The sequence below is a fragment of the Brachypodium distachyon genome, chromosome 2 (assembly GCF_000005505.3).
Source record: "Brachypodium distachyon strain Bd21 chromosome 2, Brachypodium_distachyon_v3.0, whole genome shotgun sequence".
NCBI lineage: Eukaryota > Viridiplantae > Streptophyta > Magnoliopsida > Poales > Poaceae > Brachypodium > Brachypodium distachyon.
The window spans coordinates 46255184-46277032 of record NC_016132.3 but is presented as its reverse complement, the minus strand read 5'-3'; the positions used below and the strand labels follow the sequence as shown (position 1 = coordinate 46277032).

The following is a 21849-nucleotide window of genomic DNA, read 5'->3' as shown; positions in this document are numbered from 1 at the left end:
GTTGCAAAAAAAACTTTACTCACCTTCTATTATCAAAATAGAAAAAAACTCATCGTACCTATGTAATTGAGACAATTAAATCTATTGCAAAGACTGACAAGGTGATGATGTTCGTCACCAAAGTTTGAAATAATACTCACTCGGATCCTAAATTGTTGTCACAATGACAACAATTTAGGATTGGAGGGAGTATTAGATAGCGCAAATAATATAGTATAGTTATTCTGTCTAATTTAGCGAGTAATAATAATAATAATAATAATAATAATAATAATAATAATCTCCTTCCGTTGAAGGATTTCAATTCATAGGAATTATCTGTTTCGTTGGTTCAGTGTCTGGAACGGTCAAAGTTACTAAGGATTTATTTGCATTAAATTCATAGAAAAATTTCATCCACTCCGATCTTTTGTAAGAATTCTACGTTTTTCTCATGCACAATCAAACGTTATCTGAATCATGTAGTATTCAAGATGACATGTCACTTTGATCATGTATTTTCTTATTCATGCGTTTTGAGAATCTTGTAATCAAAGAGGCCCTTAAAAATTGTTCTTTACTAGTTAGTGTTTTGCTATAGGATCACTAAAAAGAAGTACTCTCTTCGTTACATAATTCTTGTCTCAAATTTTGCCCAAAAATGAATGTATCTATTCTTAAAAAAGTCTAGATACATGTAATATTTCGACAAGAATTATGGAACGGAGGAAGTACTGGATAGCAACGGCATGATAGTTGGACTATGAACCAGCACCATTAATCGTTGGACATCGTTACCTTCAAGGATTATTATCTTTTTCCCAAAGTTTCCTTCAAGTAATGGAAGTATGGAACAAGGGCTGCGGCCTGTGGGCTCTTTTTCTAAAAACAAATCCAGCTTTTTTTTACAGGGTGCGCCCGAATCCAGCTAACAAGACGTGAGCACCAGTCGTACCAACTGCCAAGTGAGAATAAAAATCGAAATGAGAGGACAGGCGAAGGCTTGGTCAAGCCTGACACATGCCAAAGATGCTTTTTATTGGCAGTTTCAATTTTATTTTGTTTGAGATGGAAGAGTCGTTGACGGTAACACATGCATACGCCCGGTCACCGAGACGAAACCACGACCGGGACAACGGGTCGATCGTCGTCATCTCTCGCGTCGCTTGGCTTTCTCTACCTTTTGCCAATCCAACTCGCGTCCAATCTGCCGCAAGCGAGCGAGCGAGCGGCCGATAAATAAAAAAAGATCAGCGAGGCAACCCCCGGCGACCTCTTCGCGTTTCTTTCCCCCAAAGCATCAAAGCAAAACCCAACCGAAAAGAAGAGAAACGCGCCGCGCCCGCACCGCGTTGTGGTGGTAGTCCTGGTAGGGTAAGCTCAAGCGGAGAGACGGCTCTGCTCTAGTATTTAGCTCCTCGCACCGGCGCGCGGGAAAGGGGAACGAGATCAAATCAAACGGCAAGGCCGGCCACGCAGATTCGGTATTGGGGTGAGTTCAGGAAGTCTTGAGGGAGAGAGAGATGGCGGTGGCGTACCGCGCGGAGGAGGAGTACGACTACTTGTTCAAGGTGGTTCTGATCGGGGACAGCGGCGTGGGCAAGTCCAACCTGCTGTCGCGGTTCGCGAGGGACGAGTTCAGCCTCGACACCAGGTCCACCATCGGCGTCGAGTTCGCCACCAAGACCGTCCAAGTCGATGGCAAGCTCGTCAAGGCGCAGATCTGGGACACCGCCGGCCAAGAAAGGTAACACGAGAGAGAGAGAGAAAATTCTTCTGCCCGCTACCTGTTTGCAGAATTGTTTTGCCCACTTCTTTCAGAACTCATGTCGTCTCTAGGATTCAGTTTAATCAAGGTCTGCTTGGTTATTTAGTATAGACTATAATTGGTAGTAGCACTGGTTCAACCATTAAGCGCTTGTTATGAATTTCTCCATCTTCATGCTTGGATTGGAAGGAGCAGCAGTTTCAACCTAAACTGAATCTAGCATCGAATGTTCATCACAAGTACTAGTAGTATGAATGGGCAACACAATGCGCATACGCACCCAACTTGCTTGTTACCACCTCATCTCTGCAACAATGCCAAGTTACTAAACCACTCCTTTCCAAAAAAAAAAAAAAGTTACTAAACCACTTTACGTGCTGATGCAAACAAACAGCCTGACCCGTTCTCTGCATTTTTCATCCGCAGGTACAGAGCCATCACGAGCGCCTACTACCGGGGCGCGGTGGGCGCGCTGGTGGTGTACGACGTGACGCGGCACATCACGTTCGAGAACGCGGAGCGGTGGCTGGCGGAGCTCCGCGACCACACGGACGCCAACATCGTGGTGATGCTGGTGGGGAACAAGGCGGACCTGCGGCACCTGAGGGCCGTGCCGCCAGAGGAGGCCAGGGCATTCGCGGAGCGGCACCGCACATTCTCCATGGAGACCTCCGCGCTGGAGTCCACCAACGTGGAGGGCGCCTTCACGGAGGTGCTCGGCGAGATCTACCGCGTCGTCAGCAAGAAGGCGCTCGACATCGGCGACGACCCCGCCGCGCCGCCCAGGGGCAAGACCATCAACGTGGGCGCCGCCAAGGATGAAGTCTCTCCGGTGAACACGGGGGGTTGCTGCTCGGCTTAAACTTTGCTACTCCAGCTCGATTGGTATGTACGTGGTTGCTGATGGATGGATTGATGGGGGCACGTTGTGTTGCACTTGTTGCATGATGTTGCGATCGTGATGGATTTGTGGAACGCTCCTTTGCATTGGGGTGCCGTGGTGGTTGATTGGGTAGTATGCTCGATTGATATGATATTCATTGGTCTGCTTGATCCTGCATCAGTTTGCTGCTGTTTAGGTCCAAAAGATGCCTCACAGGCCAGAGGCCGTGGCTACTTTGTCAGTAAGCGCCGACTGGATGAACGTTAGGATATAGTATTGCGAGATGCATTTGGAACCAAAACACACTACCATTCCTTTCTCACAATCCATCTTCTCTCCCTTTGACGTACCAGTCCAGTCACAACCACAACCTTTTTTCCTCACCATAGAAACAAAATGGATTGGAGCTTCGAAGGACCCCTTGCAAAGAGTCATGTTTGCCAATGGAGTATTGTGCTTTTACCAGGTGTGAATCAGTGTGTTGTGGCTGATTTTGGACACGAAAAACTCATCATTTGTAATCTCGTTCGTGGTAATATAATACAGATGGAGACCTTCTCCCCCGTTGATTACCTCGAAATTTTTTTTGATCACAACGAGATAGTCGTTTCTATGCCCCATGAGGGTTGAGGGAGGAACAACAAACAACGCAGTCAATCCTTGAGAAAAAAATTACTGGTTTGAGGATAACTTCAACAAACAAGTAAGCATAGGTAAAACAAGATACAAAAGTTGACACGACAATTTTTAGGAAAAACCTCCTCAAAGTGAGGAGTGAAAATGACGGAATGACCAGTCCACTCCATATTTCGTTCTTAACAAAATAAATAAAATAAAGTCTTCTCGATCTAAAACATCTAGAGCATCACAACATTAGCAACATGAGTTTCAAAGTTGGCATCGTCATCGATAACAACCCTTTTTAAGAAGGTACTTTCTCCGTTCCATAATTCTTGTCTCAAATTTGCTTAAATATGGATGTATCTATTTTTATAAATTTTGTAGATACATGTAATATTTTGACAAGAATTATGAAACGGAAGGAGTAGCCTAGATCTACCGAACAGACATTTCCGGTTTGATTTTCTATGGATAAGCATCAGTATTTAACGCCCCACAAACCAACACATGTCTTTCTAGCGCATTTTGTTCTTACCCATGCTTAACTTTGAGGTTCCTTTCGGATGTGCTTCCGGAAAAAAAAAGGTATATACTGTTGATATGAGTATTTTATCAATTCTATTAAACCGTAGGCTAGTGTATCACAATTTGATCTTCCAGTTTCATATAAAAACGGATGCTATTTCTCATTCGAGTCGATCTGAGAATCGCCAGGTCAATTCCGAGATTCGTTCCAGAAAAGCCTGTGTATTTGTCCCACGAAGTGAAACTGGTTTTGGCCCTTTTAGTTTATCTGTTCCTGCTGTCTTGGGCTGGGCCTCTCCTTTATCCGATTTGGAGCAGGATTTGCTATACGGGCCAGAATTTGCTGTGCAGGCTGTGGCAGAGGTGTTTGTTTTTAGAAACACCGTACAAGCGCAAGCACTCACAAACACGCGTGAACATTCCTTCCTATGAACGCACACACGCACATCTTATCCCTATGAGCATCTTCGAAAGACTAAGTCGGGTCGGCGAGTCTTGAGAGATTGACGAAGTCACCACAAACGTCTCGCTGTTGACAGATACGTCATCTACCACTGAAAACAAGGCGTCAGTTAAATCCTAGATTAAATCTAGACAATGTAAGCATCCATGCCAAGTCTAAGATTTGAATCTGTGTGGATTGGTTCCACCACAAGGAACCACAACACCTGAGCTAGGCTCACCTAACTGGCACAGGTGTGTGTTTGTGCGTTGCTGAGAAAGCTGAGTCTTTTTCTCACCTGTCTGTTTTTTTTCCTTATTGCACTCCAGGGTGAGTTAGCACCTCGTGTATCATGCGTAATTTATGCAGGTTTTTATGTACTAAATGGAAGATCTACATTATGATATTGTTTGTATTTTTTTATATACTAGATGGACTAGTTTCACTTTTGACACCTAATATTTTACATAATTATTTTTGCAACTTTAGGTATCAAGATGTGAAATTGGATTGCCGCACATTATGAAGCCTGAAATTGCAATTAACTTTTGGTATAGAGCTTACAAATGAAATTCAATTATTTTTGTGGGTTATTGACCAGCAATTTCGTAAAATAAAATAAAATAAAGTTGCAGTTTTTGTACGCGACATAAGTTGAGTGGATGTGCGATCAGTTGCTAGAATATTTTAAATAATCAAATTTCATAATTGTTATATGACCGAGGAATTATTGTTTCTAGGTCAACAATAACAATCATCTGATTTAGCATCAAGATTCTTGTATGTTGTGTGATTGAGGAGATGGTTGCTAAAATAAAGAATGTGCAGTTCCGATAAGTTGCACATTCGTAGGATTAATATTGCACGAAAATATATTTGAGTCGCATTTTATATTGGTCATTGTTGTTTTTGCACTAGTTGCACATCCCAAAAATTATAGTTGCATAAATAACACGTGAGAATGTTTGATTTATTATTATGCTTGAAACCAAAACTCATGTGTGTACCATTAAACATGGAGATGGACACTGTTTTTTAGAACATGCTAACTTTTTTTTGAAAGGTAGAACATGCTAACTTGGCTCTGTGTGTTTATGCTTTCGTCTCTCTTTTTCTGAAAGGTCTCTTCTTTTTTCCAGTCATGTTATGTATTGTTCTTGCAACGATAGAAAAACTAGAGCCCAAGGCCTTTTGTACGGTGATCTTTTTTTTTCTGAAATATTGTTGTACGGTGATCTGAAACCTGTTGCCCTAAATAGATTTAGCAAGAAAACACAAAAAAAGTCCATGACTTTACTAGCGCGAGGCTGCCTGTCAGGCATCAGCAAGCCAAGCACAATGCCGGTCGGGAATAAAATCAAACCTTCAAACGTGCTAAGCTGGCCGACTGAGAAACAAGAATTGCTCAAGCCATAGTCAGTCACATACAAACACTCCATGGCCTGAAAATGCTGTCGCCTGATTGCATACAGAACAGTACTGCAGAGTGCAGAGGCCCCTGCTGCAAGTATATAAGCATGAGATAATGTTGGGCTGCAATCAGGTCTTCAGTCCGGCTCACTGTTGGGCTGTATGAGATATTGTTCGGATGCCATCAGGCCTTCAGCCGGGCCTACTGTTGGGCTGAATTGCGTTTTTCTTTTCTTGTCGCGTGAAATTTGGCTTGCCTGTCCTGCGATGGTTTCCTGAGATATTTGCTAATGGTGTCCCATAACAGACCTCAGTTAAAAGAAATTTTGTCAAAGATTAGACGTACAGTAAACCCCGAAACGAAATGAAAAGAAATACACACCGCTCGTCGGCATGGACAGGAGTGGGAGACGTCTGTACGTACGCTAAACTATTGCAAGTCAATAACTGAGGCCATCTCTGCAACTTATTTTATTTCATCTGTTGCTAGCCAATCGATCGAGCACCAATTAAAGACCCAAATAAACGGACCTCAGTTTAAGCATCGCTACAAGCCAAATCAAAGTTTTCCGTGCCACGGATCCGGCGAACGGACACAGACAAGCACACGAGCACAGGAACTCGATGTAAAAAAAACTCGCTGAAAGAATGCCTCGCAGCTTGGATCCAGATCAGTCTGCATGCGATCCATGAATCCAGAGTCTGCATGCGGATCGGGTCATCGGAGGCACGCGGAGAGTGCATCTTTTCAGGGAGCTGGCGTCACATAGCTAGCGGGAAGAAGAAATCCACCGGTGCTCACCTCACCTCTCTATGTCCATGGGAGAGCTGTCTATACTGGAGTACGGTCCACGGAGTAGTACGTACTCCAGAATAACAATCAGAAATCTTAGGCGGAGTTGGGGAGGTGTCCTTGAGGATTGCCGTTGCGTTGTTCAGAACATTTCGCACAGTTCAGAGAGGGAAAACGAGCTTGAGCTAATAATGGGATCGTGTGTACTTTCAGGAATTTATAGCTCGGACTGGCACGGAGAAGGCAAAGCGCGACGTGGATTTGCGAGGCAAAACACGAGAGGGGAGGGCCGTGCGCACGAAATGTCCCGTTTGTCCATCGTCCCGCAGCAGAAAGCGAAATAATGAGCTCCGTTCGTGCCGAAGCGAGAAGCTCCATGGATGGCAGCCCTTCTCTCTGCCCCCCCGGCAACAGCAACGCGATTGCCTTCCCACACTTTCTGCTGCACCGTCCTCTCTCTCTCTCTCTATTATGGCTTCCCATGTTGATGTTTCTGTAGACAGGTGGCAGAGACGATCCCCTCGAGGAGACACACGAGTTGTGCAGACGTGCGCACGAACGCACCCGCTGCAGGCCTGCTATTTTCTGGAAGGCACAGAGAGCTCTCGATAAACTTAGTCATCAGTCATTTGGGGTTTCAAACACCAAAATCAACCCAAGGAAAGTCCACTCGGAAAATACTAACAGCATCACTAGCAGATCTCGTATATCAGATCTCCGAAAGAGCATCTCTAGATCCCGTATGTCAGACCTCCAAAAAATAATCTCTATTCTACGGTTCCGGTCGGAAAAAAAGACGCGAACTGATGCCGTAAAATCGACTGGCAACCACGTCGTCTAGAGAGACTTTCCCTCCCGTGGCGACGGTGCCTGGATCCTTCTCCGCCATGTCCAAACCGAGTAGGGGGCGAGCAAAGTGAGAAGTGCAGGTTGAGGGATGACGAAACATCCCCGAAAAAAGAGGGATTAGTCGAATTGAACGATGATGGTGATGGTGATGCACCGAAGGGTGGAAGAAACATGAAAAGGGGCAGATGGAAGAAAGAAAGAGAACGCGAAGCTCAAGAAGCAAGCCGACGCAAGTTCAATTCGATGATTTGATGAAGTGCGAAGAAAGCACCACAACCAAGAAATTGAAAGTAAAAGTTGCCATGCCGGCCAAAAAGAAGAAAAGGCACAAATTGCTACGGTGGAAAGCAGTTTGGGACGTGGAGGACCGCAAGATAAGAATCGAGGAAAAGCGAATCCAACTCAAGGCTCGCAGGATCGCGCCATTGAGGAGAACAAGGGTGACGGTGAAATTGCTTGCCGAGGAGAAGGTGATGATGATGGATCCAAGAGGGCTTGATCAATTGGCAGGAAGATGAGAAGTGTTGAGATCGTGCTATGAAGACGGGAAGCTCTTGCTGCCGCAACTTCAGTCGGTGCTGCTCGTGGCGGAAGATGTGGTGCTCGCGACAGAAGATGGCGGCGATGCTGCTCACGACGGTGATACTGCTCGCTGCGGAGATGGCGATGATGCTTCTGGCTGCGATACTGCTCGTGTGCATGCTGATGGCGACGCCTCTACTTGATTTGTTGATTGTCATTGCGCAATGTTTGATTGATTCGCATGTGCATGTTTTGGAAACTGTCGATTTTCATTTGCAAATGTCCGGATGTAGGCAACTGGATGGCAACATACTCCATATAGTAGTACTCACTCCGTCCGAAAATAAGTGACTTGGATTTGTAGGTACTACCTTTTATTGCCACTCGTATGTGTTCTGAGTGTTTCCTGTCACTACTTCTGGCTTTTAGTATCACTGTACTCAACACATATTTTGCCTGTGTTACTCGAGTTTCATAAGTCTATACTCTTGTACAATGTTTAATTTGTTGGTGCCGCTGGAATCTTTTGGTCCATTTTGTGTGTACCTATGGATATGGCACCATAAAACAAATATCCATTTAGAATTGAGATCGTTTTATATGTTAGATATGACGTCCCATAACCCATTCAATGACTATCTCTAGAATTTTCCTATGCATTTTTTGTTTGTAATATTATGTCTTGCACTTGCGTTATTCCCCAAATTTCTGTCTTCTCCTATTCCTAGAGTCCGATAAGATCCTTAATTTAAATGGAAAATGCGGCACATCACCTAGCTAGCTCACTAGCCATCTATGGCTTGATCTGTCTGCAGGTGCATGCGAAGAGAGAGAGTGAGATGCAGCACCACGCATGTACTATCACTGTTGCATGCCCTCAAGTCAATCCATTTCATTCTATGTTTCCAATTCAAATGCCAATAGCGAGCGAAGGTTTGCCAATTTGCCATTACTACTGCCTTGGACCAGAATTTCCCAGTTGAACAACCCGGTCGTCCTTTTTCTCTCTCATCAGCAACATCTTTTCTGGTCTTCTTGACCTTCCAAAGCAGCAATACACACAGTAAAGCACATCCAATGCGTGTGTGCGTGCATGCACACAGTACACCGTCCTCCCAGGCCCAGCCTAGACCACCATTACTCCATGCAGCGACTCCATTAGAATAATCTTCTTTCAATTCATTGCCTATTCAATCACAACAAGCCAAGCAATCACAGGAATGAAGGAAGCTAGGAAACCAGAGAGAGATAGAGAGAGGAGAAAGATGGCAGCATGCAACCAGTAAACATACAGTCCACTCCCACTGGCACTAACTACACCTCTTTTTGACCGGATAAAACGAGTAAATTGTGCCTCTGTCCCCCAAAATGGGACTAATTTTTTTTAGAGCAAAATGGGACTAATTAAAACTGGGGAACCGTCAAGGTGTTTCCAACATTCGGTACATCGATCGCCAGCCGTTTCCTTTGAACATGCAGATGTAGATCCAGTTTAATTTCTTGACCCACCCTTTGCGTGTGAGTCGTTGGGGGACTTCGGGGTGTTAAATCGCGCGAGCTTCAAAATTCGTGAACAGCGCGAAATGCGCGGACAATTACTGAGGAGAGACACGTCGCGATGTGGATGCAGTAATGCACGGGATCGAATATTTTACTTGAGACTTCAGACAGATACAAATCGTGTACAACTTGTATTCGTATCCGTCCATCCGTATCCCGTCGCAAAGGGGTAGTCTACTATACTTCGTCCAAGTAACGACGTACGGGTCATATCGCATTGACGTGTCAACTCGAAGCACATGCATGCATGGACTCCAACATCAAACTGAATCTTGGCACAGTGCAGAAGCCTAGAAAGGTATTATAGGCGTATAATGTACCGTGCCTAGTTAGTGGCTCTAGGTTACACACACCTTCTCGACTTTACTAAGGCAGTGTTTGGTTCTAGAACGAGATGGAATGGAACGGAACGGTTTTATTCTTATAGGAATGAAATGTAATGGAATGATTTTATTTTTCTATATCCTAAGAACCAAACACAAACATTTAGATCACTAGTTCTATTTGGAAACAGCTCATTTCTACATTTTTAAAGAATAAGATGGTTAGACATATTGAGGGAATATTCTCTGAGAAACCATACGGTTCCATTCCATTTTTCTGTGTTAGAACCAAACACATGAATCTCAACTTTTGTAACCATTCCATTACATTCCAGTTCACGTGATTCTCAACAAAAAGAAGAGCAATTGAATGATTGGCCGAGTAAAACGTAAGTACAGTTTCATTCGTTTCTGCCGGCTGCAGATGCGACGATCAGGGCTTTAACCTGCAATCCCCAGGCCCCAGCTAGCCTCACCCAGGTGAGCGCGTCACACCGGCCGGCTCCCCGCCCTGATCGATGCAGAAAAGGCAGTGACAGCAACAACAGAGGCATGCAGAAACGCACGCAGGAGAAGGGCCGGGCGAGACGAGAGTCTTGGGTTTTCCGTGTCTTCCTTGCTTGTCATACTAGCAGGGTAAAGCTTGCTCCAGGACGTACTTGCACCCATCAGGCATCGGTGGCCCAGAGGTGGGCAACCGTCCATCAGTTCCCTCCTGATGCAAACCCATCAAGCAAGCCTCCATGCATGCACGTATCGCCAAGCAAAAAGATAACAGTACTTTAAAACGTGTGCTAGTAGGAGACCGATGGGCGGGGCCGGCCGGGCAAGGCAGCTGCCACTAGCTTAGCTAGGAGTATGCATTTATTGTCGCACCGTGGGCAGGTGCGGCCATTATAAGAGGCAGCAATAGGCAAGGAATGCATATACAGCTTTGCTAGGTGAAAACCCCGCCGTAGCTGATCGCTATTCCTCCGTTGATCGAAACCCTACCTGTACTGGCTGTTCCCTTCTCTCAGTCTCACTGGTTATCGCCGTCGTCAGTAGTCGTGACCAAGAGGCAGCCGCCGCTAGCTCGTGTTGTGACGGCCGGCCGGAGAGGAAACCATCGGATCATCATCAAGCTAGGGGTCGCTCCGGCGGTGGAAAGCATGGCCTCGCCGAACAGGCAGACTTGGCCGAGCATGTTCCGGTCCAAGCATGCCAGCCAGCTGTGGCAATCGCAGCCTGACATGAGCAGCTCGCCCCCCTCCCTCGTCTCCGGATCCACCGCCGGTCGCACCTTCAAGTCGCCCTTCTCAGGTACGCCCGCCCGCGATGCATGCATGCTACTGTTACACTGGACTTGCATGCGGTACTACTCGATAGGGTTGCTGTTGTATCTAGTCTGTTGCGGTACTACTCGATGTGGGTGATCGAGATCGAGAACGGGCCGGCCGGGGAATTGATGAACTGATCGATGAACTTCTATATACATATTGCTGTGGTTGCAGGGCCCGAGGAGAGGAACACGGATCCGAAGCCGCGGTGGAACCCGCGGCCGGAGCAGATCCGGATCCTGGAGGCGCTGTTCAACTCCGGCATGGCGAACCCGCCGCGGGACGAGATCCCGCGCATCCGCATGAAGCTGCAGGAGTACGGCCCCGTCGGCGACGCCAACGTCTTCTACTGGTTCCAGAACCGCAAGTCCCGCTCCAAGAACAAGCTGCTACGCGCCGCAGGTTCCGGGGCCGCCTCCCGCGCCGGCGCGGCACCCGCCAGGGCATGCGCACCGGCCGCGCGCCAGCACGCCGCGGCGTCGCCGTACACGACGCCCCAGCCCAAACAGCAGCAGTTGCAGGCGCCGCACGTCTCGCCTACGATGATGGCGCCAACGTCTTCCTCTTCATCCTCCTCCGACCGCTCCTCCGGATCCAGCAAGCCGGTCAAGCCGACCACGGCGGCCATGGACCTGCTCTCGCCGCTCGCCGCCGCTTGTCACCAGCAGATGCACTACCAGCCGCTGGGCCTGGGCCTGCAGCCTGCCACGGTGTCGGCTCCAGCTGCGACAGCAGCGTTGGAGGAGTTCGTGCCCACGGCCACGGACGTCGAGCCGATCTTCCTGCAGTACCCGCAAGGGCACTGCCTGTCGGCGGGCGAGCTCGCCGCCATCCTCGGCGCGCAGTACATGCACGCCCCAGTGCAGCAGCCTGCGCCGGCGCCGGCATCACCGGCGGGCATGCTCTTGGGCCTTTGCAACGAGCTGGCGGCAGGGCCCACCAGGAGCGGCGCATGGATCGGCGCCGGCGGGCTTGGCCAGCACTGGCCCAGCGGTGCCGATCAGCTCGGCCTCGGCAAGAGCAGTGAGACGTTCAACGCCTCGGCTGTTGCCACGGACGTGGCACACGAGGACGCCACGAAGCTTGGACTGCTCCATTACGGCTTTGGCCTCAGCTCGCCGCCGGCCGTAAATGCTGCTACTACCTCTGCGCCGACTGCTGTCTTGCCTCTTCCGGCTTCTTCGCCGGAGACCGGCGCCGTCACCGTTGCAAGTGCGGCCGCTGCCGCTGCTGGGCTGAGCAATTTATTTGCGACGACGACTGCTGCTACTTCTGAAGCGGTCACCTACAGTCACTTGCAAGGTACTTCTATCTGATGTGTTGATTTATCCTGGATCGAGCACCATTTATATGTGTTCATTTTTTTTTCCCTTCGCTTCATTCGTATCATATGCCAACGTATGTTCATTTCTTTTACGGATTATAAGTGTCGTCACATCTGGGAGTGCATTTCTCTCTTTTGTAGTGTTGTGCCTCCATTTCAGCTCCGTTTGGATACTAGCTTGCCCATTGCCATTGTTTAGATCTTCGCATAGACGTCACATATTTGTTTGTTTCCTTGCTTGGTGTTGTGTTATAGGCCTCCAATCGTTTTTCTGACTCTAGGGATCGATGCATGGGCATGGCAACGAGACAAGGTTGAACCATCTAAACTCTCTTATGCATGCGCACACAAATCTTGTCACCACAAACTGTTCATTCATATGCATGACTTTTCCATGCATTGCTAAAAATGGGGATTTTTGGTCAGCTTGTAAAGCGCGCACAGCTTTAAGCAATACCAAAAAAATTGTGAACTGTAGTGCATGAACAAAAAATAAAGAGTAGGTTTTCATGATGGGATGTTACAAATATAAGAACTATTTTGCGGTGACAAAAACATCACATCATTATATCTACATTCATGCTAGTAGCAAGTAATGAACCCATATGCTTCCATGCATGGAGCTATTTCCATATGTTCATGATAGGACCAGAGAGTTGGGGAATGGAAGCTTGAGATTCGATAAGATTCCTAAATGAAAAATGGGACTTCGGAAGCACAAATATACAGTACTCCCTTCGTTTCATAAAGGTTGGCGTATTTTGTTTCGTTAAGACAAGGTTTTGATTCATGAAAACTCTATTGATATGTGTTTTTTCATACATGAAATTTATAGTAATGGATTCGTTTTTAAAAGTTCTTGCTAATGATCGTGGTTTGGTATCATATAACTTACATATAAATAGAGTAATTCTTGGTCAAAGGTTTGTCTTAACGAAACGAAATACGCCAACCTTTATGAAATGGAGGGAGTACATGCTTGCCGCTTAGTAATAAGTGATGGTGTGAGATTACGTCAAGCACACTTGCGGTAGCAGCTATATTAGTTTCGGTAGAAATTAAGTGCACGTGTGAAAAGACCAGAATTTATCTGCTGCTGACAGATTAGAGGAAATCTAGTCATGAAAACAAAATCGAAAGGGAGCCCGTTTGAACGAAGGGCGGTAACTTGGGCTACTAACTTTAGGTCCTGGTCACAAGTCACAACTCATAAATTGTGCCTCTTTTGTATGGTCTTGTCAAGTAACTTCTCTGAAGAGAAGAAAGGGTATACTGTACGTACGTATATACTAGGGGATGCGTGCAATTAATTTACACGCCTGCGTATAGGAGTACTCCGCGCGTGTACGTTGGTGAAAATGATTGAGGCGATTGTGGTCAAAATTTTCTCCTGCTCGATGTCGCGGCCTCCAAGCAAACACGCTGTAGCTTTAAAGTTCCTTTCCCACTAGAGTCTACAGAGGGCGTTTTTACCTAGAGCGACCGTGCGCATGGCAGTCCACGACTGTCACTCGGCCAGCTCGCTTGGATTTCCTCGTAGTCGTCTTTGCATTTCTCAAGTCACGGTCACGGGCCACAATAACTTCTCTGCTGCGCATACATGCACGCAGTTAATACCACTTGCCGTTTTTTTTGTTTTTTTACCGTCTCTCTATCTACGCATCCATGCAGAAGGAGAAGCAGAAGCAGCGGATGTTGGGTTCGCGGGGACGGGCGTTGTCCCGAGGGGCGCCGCGGTGGTGTGCATCGCGGGCACCAACGCCGTGTGCAACGTCCCGGCCGGGCACCTGCACGTCAAGACCTACTTCGGCGAGGGGGCCGTCCTTGCCCGTTTCAGGAGCGGGCGCTTCGAACCCTTGGCCGTCGACGCGTCGTTGGGACTGACCGTCGAGCCGCTCCAGCACGGTGACATCTACTATTGCGTGCTGATATAAGCAAATTGACCGTGTGCAGTGCAGCCCGGCCGGCCGCGCGTTGATCTCCTCATCGATCGCACTGATTGCTCCATCTAGGATTTATGTTTATCTCAATCTAGCTAGCTTAATCTATCGTACGTGTCTGCTAATTAATTACTCCATCGTGTATTAGAACGTCTGGATGATCCATAGCTTAATCGTTCATCCTTTCTCTCAGTGATCGCCGTGTTGGATGGGCTGGTTAATATGCATGTTAGTACTCGGAGTTTTCGATCAATAAAATAGAGTTCGCAATATTGGGCTGATCAATGTAGTACCGCTATGCCTCCTTTGGCACTATATATGCACCCAGCCAAAGTTCTTTTTGGTTCTGTACGTACGATCAAACCTACTGTTCCTGGATTAAATGTGGCATTTCTCGCAAAAAAAAGAGGATTAAATGTGGCATCGGACTCCAGGTAGGTCTAGGTCTAGCACAACATATGCATAGCCAGCCATCATGGTGTGTACAGAAACATGACATAAAAAGACTATAGCAAACCAGTACAGTTACTGCGCATACACGAAGAAATGTTTAGTTTGTAGTCGCGCATGCACTCTGTCATATTTTGTTGTAAGTGGCAGATTTAGACTGGTGTTAGTTCGGATTTCATGTGGCGTGATAGCACGATGTTCACATGTTTCCTGCTGATTCTTACAATGTTTTGACGATCCGTTCAGTGGAATTGTGTGGAATTTTTCTATACCACAATGCGAAATTTCATTGAGATCCAACGGTGAAATTTCCAGAAACTTCAAAACATCTAGTGTTGTTTGGATTTCACGCGACCCGTGGGGACAGCACGAACATCCGACTTGTCCTCATGTATTCCTTCGGCGGAATTGTGCGGAATTTTGTCTACTACTACAATATGAAATTTCATCGCGATCCAATGGTGGAATCTCCGGAAAACTTCAAAACACATCGGGTGTTGTTTAGATTTCTCGCGCCCGTGCGGGACAGCACGAACATACAACTTTTCGCATGTTTCCCTCTGGCTCAAGAAATGTTTCACCGATCCCTTCGGTGGGATCGTGTGGAATTGTGTCTACTACTATCACGTGAATTTTTGTGAGGATCCAACGGTGCAATCTGAGGCAAAATCGAAAACACCAAGTGTTGTTTGGAGCCAGGCGGAGAGGAGAAGAAGATATTGTTGAATGCCCATGGTGTCCTCTTTTATGAAGGTGTACAGAATGATCTGCACCGGCCTTGTGTTTTCGTAAGAGGAGGGGGATGTACTGAATCAGAAGTCAACTTTTTATAGGAAACCCCAATTTTTCTTTGCAAATTCTTTGTTTCAAATCGGGCCTTACTCCGTAAATCTCCACTATTTTGTTTAGTAATCTTCAGGTGAGCAAACTATTTCTGGGGTTTGTAATCAACATTAGACGAAGTATTGTACAAGGGTCATCGCTCCGTGTAATTCTCAAAATGCTCCCCTAGAAATGCCCCTGGGAACAAATGACGTATTTAGTTTTCTATGCTCAAATATCGTAGGATTTTGAACACAATCCAACTTCTTCCTAGGCGGTAAACTTTTAACCATAAGTCTAGCACAAAGAAAAGGGTAAGCGTTTGACAGACTACAAATCAAATCTTTTCTACGGTAAACTGGAAACTATTAAGTATCTAATTATGACAATGGTTTTGCTATCGAGAATTCGTCTGTGTTTTAGTTAGAGATCAGTCAATGTGCTTGGCTGCCCGATCTTAATACAACGACAACACGTGGGATAATTAAGAATGAGGATGACGTTCACATCTTAATCCAAAGACTCTGATACGTCAACTGAAATCTAAACCTTTTGCTTAAAAGTTAGGCGCGTGGGATACCACATCCTTATAATAACTACATGTATGCAATTATTGTAAACTACGGTGAGATTTTTATTTAAGCTGTCCATTTTCTAAGTTTTAAAAATAAAAGACTCAATATTGGTGGTCAAAATTCATGTTCAACCAGTGGCGGACAAGTAGCTGTTCCTTGAGAACCGCACAGACAAGAGTAGGGTAGGGGTGGTTGTGTTTGACGGTAATAGCAACTCATGCTGTCATGCACATGCATAAAACATTGAAACAAATGGACAGCTTAAACTTGCAGACCTGACGACGAAAAAGAATCCAGCTAGCGAGGCACACGAGCGCGGAGTGATCGAACTGGAGACGATCAGCACTGCGCGGTGCAGAGGCCAGCCGGCCAGGGCCAGTCTCTCAAAACGACCATCTGCATTGGTTCTTTCGATCTGCTCGTTCCATCCATCTGCTAGGGCTAGGCAGCACAGGCACCACCACCATACTCGTGCAACTGTAGCAGGTGTAGGCGACATACGTTACGTGTAGGCAGCCCTCTCCCGTGCAGGTGCAGCAGGAAGAAACCCAGGGCCCCCTTCCTCTCCTTTCCCCTAGCCAGCGCAGGAGAGAACCTACATAGTACAGGGCAGGACCGTCCTTCCGTCGAGACGTCGGCAGACCAACCGGACGCCTTCTTTCCTCAGCTTTGACTCTCTACCTCTCTCTCTACATACAGTCAACATGGATGGATGGATGGAACAAGGTTCTGTCTTTGTCGTCAACACAACACAGCAGAGCGGATGTGGATCGACGTGCTCGTGGGGACAAAACGTAGGATCTGGTGACGCGACTTGACATACTCCCCCTCTCTCTATCTCTAGGCTTCCTGTCTTGGACAGAGACGTCCATTGCTTTGCTCCCCGGGCAGCTTTTCCATTTACTGCTCCCTTGGCCCTTGGGCCATCATCTTCAGTTGTCCGGCGACCATTGGTGGGATCCATGGTTGCCTTCTTTTTGGACGACCGATGGGAGAAAAATGTTGCGTGGGCATTTGACTGCTGCCAGGAAAGTAGTTTTCGTTGCTTCAGCTTGCACGTGCCAATGGTCATTGAGCATTTCTTCCAGAACAGACCGCATGTCTTGTCAAATTGTCATTAAGAATTTCAAGCAAAAATAAACATCTTCAGATATCATTTCACATCTGCTCCTGCAATCCAAATCCAATCCAACCAAACAAATAGGAAGCCACGAACACCAACATACGGGACGTGCGTTTACAAACTGGCACGCCCGTACGTTAGATTAACGCACACACAAACCTGCACACGTACATTTCCTGCACTAGCTAGCACAAACTCTCTACAATGGCCGGCATACACGACAAAAGATAGCTCTACTGGACTCTGAACAAGCCCCATCCGCGTGTAACCGTGCCGTAAGCTTATCTTTTCTCGTGTAGACCATGAAAGCGAAGGGATCGAACGAGAGATCATCTAATTAGGCACTCCATTAGCTAGGCTACAGATGCTGGCTGCAGATCCTCCTGACCTCCCCCTTCCTGCCTTTCTTGACGCGGATGGAGCCCATCCTGTCCATGCTGGCAACAAAGGCCTGGAAGAAGCGGGCCCTGTCGGCGCCGAGGCTCTGCACGATGGGCCTGGTGCGCGGGTCCAGGAAGAGCGCCTGGTCGGAGCCCAGGAGGCCCAGCCTGGCCTGCAGGTTAGCGTAGTAGGCGTGGTCGAACTGGAACGGGGTGCTCACGTCGAAGGGCACCACGACGCGGGCGCTGCCGCCGGTGGAAGGGCACGCCATGCGCAGCGCCTTCACGAGGCGGGCGTCCATGAGCGGGTCCGGCTGCCGCGTGCCGCGGAAGTCGTAGAGGCGGCCCAGGAAGTGGGCGCAGTGCGCGAAGCCGATGGTGTGCGCGCCGGAGAGCGCCACCAGGTCGTTCAGGCCCAGGCCCTTGGAGGCGAACACGCGGAGGAGATCGTCCACGGTCGAGTTGGCGCGTGGGAGGCTGCCGCGCACCTTGCCCGCCAGGGACACCTTGCTGTCTTTCCGACCCTTCTTCACCGCGTAGTAGGGCCCACCTGCCTGCATGAAGCAAACCATGATCCTGGGTCATTTAACTGGCAAAAGAATTCGTTATCACTACTAGTAAGAACTTTTTTTTTTCTGTATGAGATACTTTTCACCAATTTGTAGCCCACATATATAGCATGGACTTTAGGTAGGACTGACCTAACGTAGATGGGCTTTTCTTATCCAAGCCTAAAGCAAACCATGATCCTGGGTCATTTAACTGGCAAAAGAATTCGTTATCACTGCTAGTAAGAAACTTTTTTTTTTCTGCATGAGATACTCCCTCCATTTCACAAAGAGTGGCGCCAACGCTTTTCGAGGTCGAACTTTGATCAACGATTAGACCAATTGTATGTAGATTATATGTTACAAATTTTATATCGTTGGAAAGGTTTTTAAAATACGAATCTAATGATATAATTTTTGTAACACATAAGTCTTAAATCATTAGTCTAATTGTTGGTCAAAGTAAAATTTTGAAATGTGTGCATGACATTCTTTGTGAAATGGAGGGAGTATTTTCCACCAATTTGTACCCCACATATATAGCATGGACTTTAGGCAGGACTGACCTAACGTAGATGGGCTTTTCTTATCCAAGCCTAAAGCCACACGCGGCCTAGTGTCTGTGGGCCTGCTGAAACATCGCTGCAACTTCTGGCCTACCAACATCTTTTTTTAGCTGGCCTACCAACATCTTGATAATTGACATATTCATGGAAAGATGAATATTACATAAGTTGGTCATGCCAGCACACAAATTGTTTCCTAGGAATATGTACGTTACGCTCGAGAAAAATGATGAGCCGATGCGTTATGATTTATTACTACCTTTCGAGTTGTGAGTTTTTGGCCTACGCAATACTGGTCCAGAAAAGAAGAGGGCCCTGCTACACGAGTACACGACAATGCAAGAGCCAAGGCATCACGCTTGATTTATGATAGTGGGAGAGAAAAAGAACCATGGAAGAAGAACGGGACAATTGACTTGCTCAGAGAGCCTCAGAGGCGCCTAGCTACTCAAGACAGCTTGCTGTGTTCGGTTAGCTAGCTTACAAGCAGCGACGGATGTCAGGGACAGACGGAGAAAATCAGTGTGCACCTATATCTATCGCTAGCACCAAATCTGTTGGTTTTGACACGATTCGAGCCTATCTTAATTTGCTGTCCTGTGACGATAAGATCCAAGAGACTACCGAATCTCCAAGCTATCGGCTTTATCTACCTAGCTAGAACGGGCCCATCACCCAAACAATCCACTCGATCATTCTGATTTGCAAGGTTCTTTTTTTTCCTTTTGAAGCCGAGTGACTCCGTAATCCAGAACCTACTCTCACTTACACCAGCACGGGGGAAACAAAAAAACAGAGCAGGTCTCATTTGTTTTACCGGCTCGGCCCGTACTTGGCAAAGATAATCCTGTTGCACTTGGCTAAGCTACGCATGGTAATCTGAGCATGCGCCTTGCTCCTGACGCCGTTCGCACGGCGTCACATGCCGCCCATCGGCACGGGCGGGCATGGCGGCCGGACCGGGTGCGCGCGCCTTTATCCCCATGCAAAAGTTAAAAGCAAAGCAGATAAACTTTTTGCCCCGGTCAAGTCTCGCTCTGGTCCTCCTTTGGGGCGGTTGGGACTTGGGAGTTGCAAAACTTGCAATGCCGCGTACTCGCATCGCTTTTTCCTATTTACGCACGCTGAAACCCGTCGTTAATTGCCAGTCTGCTGGCTGGGTTGCGTTGCGTAATAGGAGTCGCACTGTACTTGAACAATGGCTTTGTGGTCGGTCAGGCTTGCCCCGCGCGCGCATTGTCGCATGAATGGAACAGCCTTTTTCCGAGAAAAAAAGAAGGAGATATAATGGCGGGAGCGGTTAACCGGTACAGGCATGCGTAGCGTACCAGTTGCACGAAGTCTCGTGCGGCGAGGGCGAGGACGTCGGCGCAGGTGACGACGCCGGGGCACTTGCTCTCCACGGCGGCCTTGGCCATCTCCACCGTGTCGAACCCGTACTGCGGCAGGTTCTTGTTCTCCTCCATGTCCCTCTCCACCTTCGGCGCCCGTGCCGCCGCGTCGCCGGCCTTGGCCGCCGTCGGCGCGATCAGTATGGACGCGTCGCACCCCTGTACGTTCGTTCGGTTCGATCAGACATCGGTACCAACTACCAACAATGTGCATGCCACGGAAAGGAAAAATTGACCGTTCGTTAAGAAAGTGACCGAGATTGTGGGTGCAGGTAACAGAATCGTGCAATGTGCGTGCGTGCTAAGATTGACTAATTTGCTTACGTACTTCCACGAAGCAGTCGTGGTGGAAGAGGCGGAGCACGGCGGGGCCTGCGGCCGGGTGATCGCGGAACCGCGCGGCGGTGACGTTGGCGACGATCTGGTCGACCGCGGGGCACGTCTTGGCGTAGAAGTCCAGCGACAGCCCGTGCCGCTCCGGCGCCCTCCTGCTGCTTCCTGCAGTAGTAGCGGGAGCGGCCGACGGCAATGGCAATGGCAAGGGCGCCTCCCGAGCGCGGCAAGCGCGCATGCCATTGCCGCCGAGGGACACGACGAGGAGCAAGACAAAGCGGATCCCAGTGGAGGAATCCATTGTCGTGGTGGGCGAAGAAGAGGGTTAGCTTAGCTTGGCTTATTATCTCCTAGCCCGTAGCGGTGGCGCGGCAGCAGCTAGGCAGCGTGGGCGAGCGAGACAAGTGAGGGAGAAAGGAGGGCGTTGTTTGTAGGTATCTGGACAAGCAGTGGAGGCCGATCGAGAGCATGTGTTTGCTAAGTTGGACGAACGCGAGTCATACTGCTCTCCCGTGAAGAGAGAGAGAGAGAGAGAGTACTGCTAACTTATTCTCCAGTTGGTGTGCACAGTAAACCTAGCCTGACTAGTGATTTTGCAACTGTGATTCAGATTATGTAATCAGTAATCTGTCTTGTGTGCGCTGCAGGTTAGGGGTATCTGTCTGTTAAACATGTTTTGTTCATCCGGTAATTGACGGCGGTACTGCGTAGCACCGCCAATGCCAACCGCAGAAATCGGCCTTCGGGTCCAGGGAACTGTGGGCGTAGCCTGCCGGACAGGTAAACTACAGAGTGTATATGTGGGCTCTTTATGGGCAGTGGGCACGACGAGACAGCTACGCAAGAGTGTGCATGTATGTACGTGCAGTTCCTGCTCGTAACTTCGGCCGTCAAGGCTAAACCAGAATTCGTGCGTGTCGACCCGTGAAGGGCGACGGCACGGCTTTGACGAAGTTTTTTCTTTATAAACTTTGTTTTTATAGAGGATGACGAAATCAAACTCCGACCTCCAAATTTCTGAAGTTGGCATTCTATCCTCTCTAATCCCATTCAATAGGCTCTAAGACGTGTTTTGCCAATCAGGTATTGCTCACGTGACCCCGAGTGGGTCCCACTGAGATGTCCGACCCACACATAAGTGACACAAATATCATCTTCTTCCTCGAGAGCAGCGATTTAGCGGGCTGGCTACCTACCGGCGCGTTTTTCACCATCCAATGCGTCCTCAAGATTCGTGCAAGAAACACAGGTTTATTTTCCTCGGTCTCCTCCTTCCCGATCCAGATCGCCTTCCTCTTCCCTCTTCTTCCCTCACTGCGTCTTCTCTCCTCCCCCACCTCCACGTGACAGCACCTGCCCCTCCCTCCCTCCCATTCTCCTCCTGCCCGGCACGGCTCGGCAAG

At 48.0% G+C, this 21849-nt stretch overlaps 3 protein-coding genes across 3 annotated transcripts; 2 read left to right on the top strand and 1 right to left on the bottom strand.

Annotated features, from left to right (window-relative positions):
- Positions 1 to 1180: 1180 nt before the first annotated feature.
- Positions 1181 to 2810, top strand: LOC100826758 (ras-related protein RABA1f). Its single transcript, XM_010233813.3, has 2 exons — positions 1181 to 1726; positions 2174 to 2810. Exons 1-2 carry the CDS (start codon positions 1503 to 1505, stop codon positions 2607 to 2609), a joined length of 660 nt encoding a protein of 219 aa, XP_010232115.1. The 5' UTR covers positions 1181 to 1502; the 3' UTR covers positions 2610 to 2810.
- Positions 2811 to 10623: 7813 nt separating this feature from the next.
- Positions 10624 to 14469, top strand: LOC100825505 (WUSCHEL-related homeobox 7). The gene is made up of 3 exons (XM_003566928.4): positions 10624 to 10977; positions 11169 to 12296; positions 13990 to 14469. Exons 1-3 carry the CDS (start codon positions 10827 to 10829, stop codon positions 14250 to 14252), a joined length of 1542 nt encoding a protein of 513 aa, XP_003566976.1. The 5' UTR covers positions 10624 to 10826; the 3' UTR covers positions 14253 to 14469.
- A 2760-nt stretch (positions 14470 to 17229) lies between these two features.
- LOC100826442 (peroxidase 19) lies at positions 17230 to 21048 on the bottom strand. The gene is made up of 3 exons (XM_003569477.4): positions 20442 to 21048; positions 20051 to 20272; positions 17230 to 18162 (listed from the first exon to the last, which is right to left on the bottom strand). Exons 1-3 carry the CDS (start codon positions 20745 to 20747, stop codon positions 17587 to 17589), a joined length of 1104 nt encoding a protein of 367 aa, XP_003569525.1. The 5' UTR covers positions 20748 to 21048; the 3' UTR covers positions 17230 to 17586.
- Between the last annotated feature and the right edge of the window lie 801 nt (positions 21049 to 21849).

What these genes read in the sequence shown, in the direction of transcription:
- LOC100826758 (XM_010233813.3), top strand. Translation starts at nt 1,503, where the DNA reads ATGGCGGTGGCGTACCGCGCGGAGGAGGAGTACGACTACTTGTTCAAG. An exon ending in GACACCGCCGGCCAAGAAAG is followed by an intron (nt 1,727 to 2,173) that starts GTAACACGAGAG and finishes TTTCATCCGCAG; the next exon opens with GTACAGAGCCATCACGAGCG.
- LOC100825505 (XM_003566928.4), top strand. Translation starts at nt 10,827, where the DNA reads ATGGCCTCGCCGAACAGGCAGACTTGGCCGAGCATGTTCCGGTCCAAG. An exon ending in CTTCAAGTCGCCCTTCTCAG is followed by an intron (nt 10,978 to 11,168) that starts GTACGCCCGCCC and finishes CTGTGGTTGCAG; the next exon opens with GGCCCGAGGAGAGGAACACG. An exon ending in CACCTACAGTCACTTGCAAG is followed by an intron (nt 12,297 to 13,989) that starts GTACTTCTATCT and finishes GCATCCATGCAG; the next exon opens with AAGGAGAAGCAGAAGCAGCG.
- LOC100826442 (XM_003569477.4), bottom strand. Translation starts at nt 20,747, where the DNA reads ATGGATTCCTCCACTGGGATCCGCTTTGTCTTGCTCCTCGTCGTGTCC. An exon ending in ACCACGACTGCTTCGTGGAA is followed by an intron (nt 20,273 to 20,441) that starts GTACGTAAGCAA and finishes ACGAACGTACAG; the next exon opens with GGGTGCGACGCGTCCATACT. An exon ending in CACGAGACTTCGTGCAACTG is followed by an intron (nt 18,163 to 20,050) that starts GTACGCTACGCA and finishes TGCTTCATGCAG; the next exon opens with GCAGGTGGGCCCTACTACGC.